Raw genomic sequence first — 9,546 nt, 5'->3', positions numbered from 1 at the left:
ATGATTAGTGCTATGTGCATACTCGACGTATATCCTGTATATATGCTTGTTATAATACTAAAAGAGTTAAATAAATATATAATTTAATTATAGAAATAATATAAGATCATAAGATATTTTCACAAAACAAAATTTATATAAAATAATTATAAACTTTTATTTAGGAAAATTATAATATATTTGATAATAAATATTATTTTTTATGTGATTTTGAAGGATAAGAGATATGGCATCAGGCTAATGATAAAAAAGCCAATAACACATATATGTATAATCATATTCAAAACATTTATTACATATAACTTTAAAACATATAACGTAATATATATAACTTTAAAATAAACTCAAAACTATTTCAAAAACAAAAATATCAATGTTATTAAGTACAACAGTTAGTTATATGCTTAATATATTTTAATATTCTAAAATGCACATTTTTATAGGAACTTATGAGTGAGTATGAATAACAATGACTTTATCTTGTTAACTACAACAGATGTTTGTAATTCATACAATATAATTAGATTTGCCTACTAAAACTTAAAACATTTTGTTATAATAAAAAATAAATAAACTTGCTTTTAAATATAATACTTTTAAACACAATCTAATAATATATAACAATACTAATAATATAATTTTAGTATCACATATTTTCAAACATGGGAAAGGGAACATATAAAGTGAAATGTTAACATACGAAAATATAAGAAGTATAAATATGTTATATTTTAGATATTGATGAAATCAATTTTTAGTTATATTAAGAAAATAAATTCTCGTATTAAAGAATACAAAATATGTGATAAAAATTATATTATATTTAAAAATATTTTTCTATTCTTTCCTGTTTTATATCTTGAAATGTTTTTCTAATAAAGATAAAAATCGTTCTTTTTGCGCACACTTTTCTTAATAATGTCTTTCTTTTTGTTCTATTAATGCTTTCATTCAGACTCTTGTTTTCGATTTTCTTCTTCTTATATCTCTGTTCTTCAAAATTGGTTGATTCGACATTTAATTCATTTTCTTTTTCATTTTCTTCATCAGATGAATAAAACATGTTTATTTATTATAAAATCAAGTATATTTGATGTAATGAACAACGGTGCAATTGCAGAATTTTTTTCCAACACGTCATCAATAATATCGAAATATTCCCAAGTTTTGCTGCACCAGTTCGATTTTTCATGTCTTTAATTGTTTTATATTTTTTCTTCATACCAGTCCATTTTATATAACAATTATCTGCAGTCAAATTATATCCATAACTGTTGATAGATGCAGCAATATTTTTCCAGACTTGTTTATTCAATGGGGTAGTAAAAGATTCTGCGTGTGTATGCATTTCTGCTAACAGTATTTTTATCATAGCATCTCCATTGAAACTTTGTAATTAACTATATTTAAAAATATTATTTATTATTTAAAAAGATAACTTATATATAATTATATTTATTAAAAAGACATATATATATCGACATTATTTGTTTTTATCTATAGATTTATCTATAATAGACATTTGTCACAAAATCTATTGAGATTTGCTTGTTAATGGATTAACTAAATCTTTTCTTCTTTTATTTTTGTATTTAGACGTGATATGCAAATGGACCAAAACAAAAATCGTTATAATTTGAGATATAATCGTAATACAAAATGACGCAATATAAAAATTTTTTATGCGGATGAAATACATTTACTTCGCTTACCGGTCTGGAAGTAACTCAACTCAACTCAACTAATAAGAATTCAAGAGCAGCATTGAGTTGAGTTGTCATGAAACATGAAGATATTAGGTAGTTGTATCTATCATATTTTTCGATCTTAGTGAAACTAAGGCTGGTGTCCCATGGCGCGGAAATCCACAACGGAATAGAACGCGCAAACCAATCACAGCGAAAGAACCAAAAGAAAACTCGTTCATTCTGTTCGTTCTTTTGCTGTAATTGGTTCGCGCATTCCGCTGTAGCCTTTCCGCGCCATGGGACACCAGCCTAACTCGAACTTGGGTATCGTAAACACCCAGTGTCTCTACACGACACTGACACAGACACATTATAGAACAGGCCTTAAGGATAGATCAAAATCTCATTGTAAACGCTGCTTTATGCAGAAATGTGTGCTCCCGGCCTAAAGCTTGTTCTACAATCGTGTGTCGATGTCGATACATAAGAATAGGCCAATCATAATCAAGTATTCTCTCCATATTCATCTGTGATTGGCCCGTTTTACGGCCCACGATCCACGATACCGACATACGACGCATTATAGAACAGATCTAAGGAAATGGAGGGCGGATTGAAGGCATCCAAGAGCAGTCGAAGTTGATAGCAGGTGGCAGTTAAAGAAATATAGAATATAAATTAACGAAAATAGAATTCTTTAAAGAAAATAGAATAGATGCAATTTAAAGCTGATGAAGAAAAAATTTTAAATCAGGAAGATTTAATAATGCGATATGATTTGTAGAGTATTTTCTTTCTATCAATATTGATCATTTGTTCGATCAAACTTGATTAGAGAGTTGCTGATTGCAGAGAACTGCAGAAAACTGCAGAGAACTGCAGAACTGCAAGGAGTTGTCAAATGTTATCGCCTATTGTCGATTGCAGATTGCAGACTGCAGATTATATATATATATATATATATATATATATATATATATATATATACGCGTGATCGAATGACTTGAATCACGACATAAAATGATAAACCAGTCTCCGTGATTAATGCGTGAATAATTTATCAATCGCTGAATACGAATTTATTTGTTATATAATGCAAAAAATCGGCATAACCTTTGTGCGAACGTCAAACTATAATTATTTGTTATGTATATATCATTTATATTAATCGATATCGCCTCACATTGAAACGTGATTCTCTTCTCAGTTAAATAATACTATCGCAGTACTATGAAGTTACACGATGGAGTTATCCGAATCGCAAAATCTTGTTAAAGATTTAGATTTAACTCTTCAACCAAGGATTGCCCCACGGTATAAAACCTGGCTTCATCTTGCCACACAACAGGTGAGCCATGACTAAATGTTATTGTTAGGAATGATTATGATATGTTTAAGCAATAGCGCTTGATATGGGTTTAAAATTTTCAGTTACGACTCAGAAGTTTAATACAAATAATAGGCCATAATCTAAAAGCCAATATAAATGGAGAAATATGTTGGTTTTATTACACATTACATAGATCAAGTATGTCGTCTCCGTTATATACGAGTGAACCAATTGACAATGCTAATCCAAGATGGTCTAGTCTCGAAGTACCAATCCTGTATGCCACAGGTTATTCAACAGCCAGTGGTGAGCATTATTATCTGTTAGTACAATAAATGTTATGTTTCTTGGTATAAGTATATGTGTCAATTTATATTCTCAATATGTCTTATTTTGAATTTATGTAATTAGAAATTACTAGAAATTTAAAAATAATTATATTTTTTTAAACAGAGATTATCTTAAGAGTCTGGAAACGCTCAATACCATATGATAGAACAGCTGATGTAACTCTCTTCACATGGGGAATATCATTCACAGGATTGGCATATATTGGTCCTAAGCTCCCAATTAATTTAGAAACCATTCTAAAAGAAAATTCTTTAATATTCCATTTTAATGGTGGATATTTTACTCCTCCATACTGTTTTATGATAGCCCCAGATTTGAAGCGTTATCTTTATATGTCTATAAGTACATCTGAAGTCAAGAATAGTTATACAGTAAATAAGCTTAGCAGTTTAAGGAGCAAAATGCAGGCACTAAAGCAACAAACGGAATCTGTACAATCACTCAGAATACGTATTGCTTCGGGTGATGATTTTCACACTCCAAAGTACCCACAGTCAACTTTGAATAGACTATTGCAACCACGAAGAATCAATAGGGAAAAAAAGTTGGAAATTATAAGAATACGTAAAGAGCTAGAAATAGCTAAATTTAGAACAAAATTGCTGGAGCAAGAAAGAGCGCGAAAAATGGGAGAAATTCGTGTACTGAACCAATTACATACCAATATTCTAGAAGAAAATCAAGATCATGGTCAATATACATGTGCATGTTATATACACAAATATTCTAGATAAAAAAGTTTATTTTCTATTTATATTTATTCTTAGGCTCCGATTTGATGGAAAGGTATAGACAACTAAATAAAGACATAGAAAGATTGAATGAATGGCGACAAAATCATATTGATACAAGGGAAACATATTTGCAAATGAGTAATCAACTTGCACAGAGACGACGACAATTAATCTCAGAATTATATTTGATATATCCAATTAAACAGGTATATCTCATAAAGAAAAAAAACAAGTATAAAATATATTTATAGCAGAATATGTTGACATCGAATAATACTTTTTTTATTTTGTAGGATAGTGCCGGAAAATTTAGAATAAATGATGTTTATTTGCCAGATAGTGAAGAATTAGAATTGTCGAATGACACACAAGTAGCTGTGGCATTAGGTTTCGTTGCACATACAACACAAATGATTGCAAATTTTTTAAATGTACCAACCAGATATCCCATTATACATTACGGCTCACGCAGTAAAGTTATAGACCATATCACAGATAGTTTACCTGATAATGACAGACAGTAAGAATAATTAGCAATTATCCTTTTAATTTAGCTTTATTCAATGTAATATCGGTAGCATATTATTTTTAGATTTCCATTGTTTGCTCGAAGCAAAGATAAACTGCAATTTCATTATGCTGTGTACCTATTAAACAAAAACATAGCACAACTTCGATGGTATTGCGGCCTTCCAACCATTGATTTAAGAGCAACATTGCCAAATCTCGCTACGCTAATTAATATTAAGCCCAATCAGACACAGTATGTATATACATATCACATTAATTCATTAATTACTATCTGCATATTTATTTTTATTGTAACTAGAATCTTGAATGTTATTTCATATAGTCTCGATGATTCAAAACGAACATTTTCTACCTCATCTTTGGATACTGAAGGTGGTAATGGTAAACAGAATTCATCTCTCACATCATCACTGCAAAAAATTATTTTTGAAAAATGCCATCGTTCTTCTCGGTCAATGAGTCAATTAAAGAATATAAAATCATCTCTTGGATCTTCTTTGGATCAAGGTTTAGACAAACCTATGCAATCACTTGTGCTGGGTAGACAATCAAAGCGAATTTGTAAATCAGAAGAGAGTGCTATCGACAATAAGACTTTGATGCTGGTTAAAGATAGATCAAGTAATAGTAGTAACGAAACATTAAACAGTGCCATTCTGAACAATATTGATAACATAACTCTTAAGGATAAAGATGATTTCGAAATTAGTGATAAGATCGTTATTGAAAGCAACATCGAGATTATGATACCTGTATCAGTTTCTAAAGTGAGGAATGTCGCGGATAGCTTGGAAAGTTCCGTGAATGCTCGAGACAGAAGCTCTAATTCTATAAGTAGTTGCGAAATGGCTCTTGGTAATAGCCAGAACGATGTAGATGAGAGTTCAAACGGTAACCATGTTAGAAGAGAAAAAGTCGACGATAATTTATTTTCAATCGATGAAAGTTTGAGAAATATCAAGGATGTGATAGACAGCGCGCTAAGAAATGGTGAACACAATAAAGAACATAATTCCAAAGACAATGTTTCGCAAAATTATAACATAAATAATGTAATTATCAGTGAACAAAATAACAAACATGTTTACGAACGAGATCCATTTATGGAAACCATCTATAATAGAGAACGTTTTGCTAAATCGTGCTCATCTTTGGATGATGCATGCACTTTCGAAGAATCCAAACAAAAACAAAGAACAAATTCCATTTGCAGTTATACAGAAAAATATACAAAAAATACGATTTCATTACGACAGAAATATAGTTCTGAATCTAGGTACATAAATAGAAGTAATTATACAACTTAATTAGTTTTTAATATTTTATATATTATATAAATAAGACAACTTCTTTTACAGAGAGAATAAATCAGATTATCTTCAACATGCTGAGAACTGGTCTCAGGATATTGTAAGAAACAAACCAAAGGTAAATTTTTGTATACTAATTAATTGTCCTTTGTACATTTCTAATAATATGATAAACTAAAACGTTTACTTTATACCTAGGTTGATCCGAAATTAATTCTAAGTACATCACAATCAGACTGCTGTTCATATGATGAAGCAAAAATGCAATGTGACATTCAGGCATCGAGTGAATATATAGATATCATTAGACGCAGCTCAGAAAACGTGTGCGCGCGTACTGAAGCTTTAGCTAATAAGACAACTAGTTTCAAAGTTATGAAACCACGATTTTAATATCTGCCTATATCATAAGCTCTGTCTGATAATATGTACAAGTATCAAAATTTTCGAGCATGTCCAGTTTATATTACAATTACATACATACATACATACGTGTGTGTGTGTGTGTGTGCGCGCGCGCGCGCGCGCGCGCGTGTGTGTGTGTGTGTATGTATAAAATTGTTGATATATTTTTTAAATTTTATTTAAAATTGAAATTTTAATTGATATCATAAGATGTTACAAAAATATTTATTGTTTTTTTATTTATTCAAAATTATAAAATATTTGTAACAAATTGTTACTTAGTGCAAATGTGGCAATTATGTATTCCACAAATATAAGCTAAATTATTTACAATGCAAGCAAAGTAAAAAAGTTAGTTATGCCTATTATTTTATTATATATATATATATATATATATATATATATATATATATACATATATAATTTCTTTTGTTTTTTTGCATTTATGCAAATGCATACATCAAGAATTATTATTGTTGATATGATTATTTGATATAATAATATAATAATATTATGTATAAAGATCTTGGAAAATTGATAATTTTTGTATAATAATACGTCTTATACATATGTTAATAGTTATATCACTTTAAATATTTGTATCATGCACTTAAAACTTTAGTTGAATATTTAATTATAATTAATCGTTATAAGTCAATATTTTCATAATTTGGCAGTGAGATATATATATATATATATATATATATATTAATGCAATCATTAAGTTACAATCTTATGTATCTTACAAAATTTATATTATTATTGTTCTCTAGGAAGACATTAAATTGACATAATATGTAATACATAAAGTTTGTACACATACGCGCGCGCGCGCGCGCGCGCGCGCACACACACACACACACACACACACACACACACACACACACACACACACACACACACATATATATAATGTATACTAAATTTTTTCACTGTACTTATTTCAAATAATTAACTAATGTTTAGTTCATTTCTAATATAATACAAGCAATCAGAATGCATCAATATATAATTGATTCTATTTTTACCATTAGAAATATTAATCATAAATTTATATATGAGGACCAAACCGCATAATCGCTTAAAAGATCAAGTAGTCAATCTATAATAATCTCTAATTAGATAAATGTGAAAAGAACAATTTGAGAAAGCAGATGATTTCTTTGTGGAACTTGAACGGACTATGCAATGTGATAAATAAAAAGAATTATCTAAAAAAGAGAAGAACTAAAACTCCTTGTATATTTTTATACTCTATTAAATAATTACATATACCTTTACATATTACCATTACCTTTACATATTACTTTGTTTCGTAATAAATATTTAATTTAATTTTTTGGAAAAGCAGTCTAAAATATTTCTTTTTCTATGTTAATTTATATTATACAATATAATTTATGATTTTTATACCAATTTTATTGTAAATGTACAGCTTTTTTTATATTTTTTATTATATATATATATATATATAGATAGATATTACCATTTGCTCTTTCTACTACATTTTTCTCTTTTTCTTAATAGGCTTTGTTAATTTATTTTATAAAAAGATAATTCTATATTTACGCGATTTGTTGTTTCTTTTTTTGCAATACATATTGAATTCATATCTATTTCTGTATATTATGTTTAGTAAGAAAAGTGAAATCATCAGATTTTCTGAACACAGAGAGAGGTTCTAAATATTGTTGCTGATTTTTTATATTAGCTAAACCCATCTTGCTGATAGTATTCATATATTCGGAGCATTCTTTGAACGATTCGTCCCAAAAAGAACAAGTTTCTGTTTCCAATTTATAATTATAACAATTATTATTAAAATTTATTATTATGTGTTATTGATAATCAGTTATAATTATTCATATTATATAATGTAATATATAATAAAATACCTTTACTATAAGTATAATCTGTAATGTTTGAATTCTTTCAGCGGTCTCTTGTTTATATAGTCGACGTATGGATAGTCTTTACTATTTGTGCTTACCTTGCTTATCATTCAAGACATTTATTGTTTTAAAGGGAGTCTTTAAATTTTCTATAGTTAAGTATCTAAATCTGGTCAGATCTTTATAAGCATCTTTTAAATCGATTGTCGGCATAATAGATAGCCCAATTGGTGAATCCATTGCTGCCATTAATAATTTGTATTGTGTGACAAGCCAACCTAGAAATATAATTTGATATAACGAATAACAGATGAGATAATAAAGAAAGGGTAATGCAGATTTTCATTCAAATTCCTTCGTCAATATTATTAAAGAATATTATTTACCTTTCTTCTTATAATCTGTTTGATAAACACTCTTCATTATCTCTTCTACATCGCAATCATTGTCTAACATGAATGATGTGAGATTTGTCCTTTCATGATTGACTTTTATCAGATCGTCGTCAGGAAGTCGACATTTCTTGTCAACTAACTGCTTATATCTGTAAAACGAAACGAAAAAGTCTCAATGCATAATAAAACATTGACACTCACACTCACATATATAAAGGGTTATACGTATTACTCAAACTGAGATTATTAGAAAGAAAAAAACATTCAATTAGAAACATTTTGTATTTACCTAACTTTTTTAACTTTTAAGCCATGAACATCACATTTACAATCCTCCGAATCGGGTCTAGAAAGATACGGCCCAATATCGATATTCATCGGTAATAGCGATTTCGAAGATTTTACATATACTCAATTACAATCCTGATGAATTATATTAATAAAAATTTCCGACGATTAATTTTGTTACTGCATATTTTTATATACATAATCACATTATGTTTTAATCAGAATAAAATATAGCGATGTAATCTGAAGTATACATAATATTTGATATTTTTTGCAAATAGAGTTTGAAAAATCAACTATGTGTCTCTCATTTCATTGCACTCCTTATACATTTTTCCCTTTTTTCCTCTTTCTTTTTTCTTTTCTACTATTAACTTTTTCTACTATTAGAACATATATTTACTTTTATTTTTTCAATATTCGCAAAACAATATATGCGTTAAAAAGGCGAATAAAATATTAATTATTATTAAATTTTTATTTTATAAAATAATTTATTTAATTTTCCATATTGGTTTATAAAAAATTGTACTGCATATATGTATTATATATATATGTGTGTGTGTGTGTGTGTGTGTGTGTGTGTGTGTGTGTGTGTGTGTGTGTGTGTGTGTGTGTGTGT

At 28.4% G+C, this 9,546-nt stretch overlaps 2 protein-coding genes and 1 pseudogene across 7 annotated transcripts; 1 reads left to right on the top strand and 2 right to left on the bottom strand.

Annotated features, from left to right (window-relative positions):
- Nucleotides 1–267: 267 nt before the first annotated feature.
- On the bottom strand, nucleotides 268–1,997 carry LOC148936902 (uncharacterized; annotated as a pseudogene). Its single transcript, XR_016138938.1, has 2 exons — nucleotides 1,713–1,997; nucleotides 268–1,400 (listed from the first exon to the last, which is right to left on the bottom strand). The product of XR_016138938.1 is annotated as an uncharacterized LOC148936902 (transcript).
- A 246-nt stretch (nucleotides 1,998–2,243) lies between these two features.
- Nucleotides 2,244–8,261, top strand: Uvrag (UV-resistance associated gene). Of its 4 annotated transcripts, none has more exons than XM_089075711.1 (10): nucleotides 2,244–2,337; nucleotides 2,896–3,036; nucleotides 3,120–3,324; nucleotides 3,472–4,059; nucleotides 4,137–4,309; nucleotides 4,397–4,623; nucleotides 4,696–4,866; nucleotides 4,933–5,910; nucleotides 5,993–6,062; nucleotides 6,143–8,261. In XM_089075711.1, exons 2-10 carry the CDS (start codon nucleotides 2,932–2,934, stop codon nucleotides 6,335–6,337), a joined length of 2,712 nt encoding a protein of 903 aa, XP_088931837.1. In that variant the 5' UTR covers nucleotides 2,244–2,337; nucleotides 2,896–2,931; the 3' UTR covers nucleotides 6,338–8,261. The 4 variants fall into 4 exon arrangements, with proteins under 4 accessions (XP_088931837.1, XP_088931836.1, XP_088931835.1 ...); XM_089075710.1 differs by having other exon boundaries at nucleotides 2,281–2,468; XM_089075709.1 differs by having other exon boundaries at nucleotides 2,281–2,813.
- On the bottom strand, nucleotides 7,812–9,221 carry LOC105433541 (uncharacterized). Of its 2 annotated transcripts, XM_089075716.1 has the most exons (5): nucleotides 8,926–9,221; nucleotides 8,628–8,785; nucleotides 8,340–8,519; nucleotides 8,245–8,262; nucleotides 7,812–8,135 (listed from the first exon to the last, which is right to left on the bottom strand). In XM_089075716.1, the coding sequence occupies exons 1-5, from the start codon at nucleotides 9,012–9,014 to the stop codon at nucleotides 7,963–7,965; spliced, it is 618 nt and encodes a 205-aa protein (XP_088931842.1). In that variant the 5' UTR covers nucleotides 9,015–9,221; the 3' UTR covers nucleotides 7,812–7,962. The 2 variants fall into 2 exon arrangements, with proteins under 2 accessions (XP_088931842.1, XP_088931843.1); XM_089075717.1 differs by lacking the exon at nucleotides 8,245–8,262 and having other exon boundaries at nucleotides 8,926–9,220.
- Between the last annotated feature and the right edge of the window lie 325 nt (nucleotides 9,222–9,546).

This window comes from Pogonomyrmex barbatus, unplaced genomic scaffold (genome assembly GCF_055798465.1).
Source record: "Pogonomyrmex barbatus isolate J1 unplaced genomic scaffold, ASM5579846v1 scaffold19, whole genome shotgun sequence".
NCBI lineage: Eukaryota > Metazoa > Arthropoda > Insecta > Hymenoptera > Formicidae > Pogonomyrmex > Pogonomyrmex barbatus.
This window is presented reverse-complemented; position numbering and strand designations above follow the sequence as displayed.

What these genes read in the sequence shown, in the direction of transcription:
- Uvrag (XM_089075711.1), top strand. Translation starts at nt 2,932, where the DNA reads ATGGAGTTATCCGAATCGCAAAATCTTGTTAAAGATTTAGATTTAACT. An exon ending in TTACCTGATAATGACAGACA is followed by an intron (nt 4,624 to 4,695) that starts GTAAGAATAATT and finishes TATTATTTTTAG; the next exon opens with ATTTCCATTGTTTGCTCGAA. An exon ending in ATTAAGCCCAATCAGACACA is followed by an intron (nt 4,867 to 4,932) that starts GTATGTATATAC and finishes TATTGTAACTAG; the next exon opens with AATCTTGAATGTTATTTCAT.
- LOC105433541 (XM_089075716.1), bottom strand. Translation starts at nt 9,014, where the DNA reads ATGAATATCGATATTGGGCCGTATCTTTCTAGACCCGATTCGGAGGAT. An exon ending in TTAAAAGTTAAAAAAGTTAG is followed by an intron (nt 8,786 to 8,925) that starts GTAAATACAAAA and finishes TTCGTTTTACAG; the next exon opens with ATATAAGCAGTTAGTTGACA. An exon ending in AACAGATTATAAGAAGAAAG is followed by an intron (nt 8,520 to 8,627) that starts GTAAATAATATT and finishes TTATATTTCTAG; the next exon opens with GTTGGCTTGTCACACAATAC.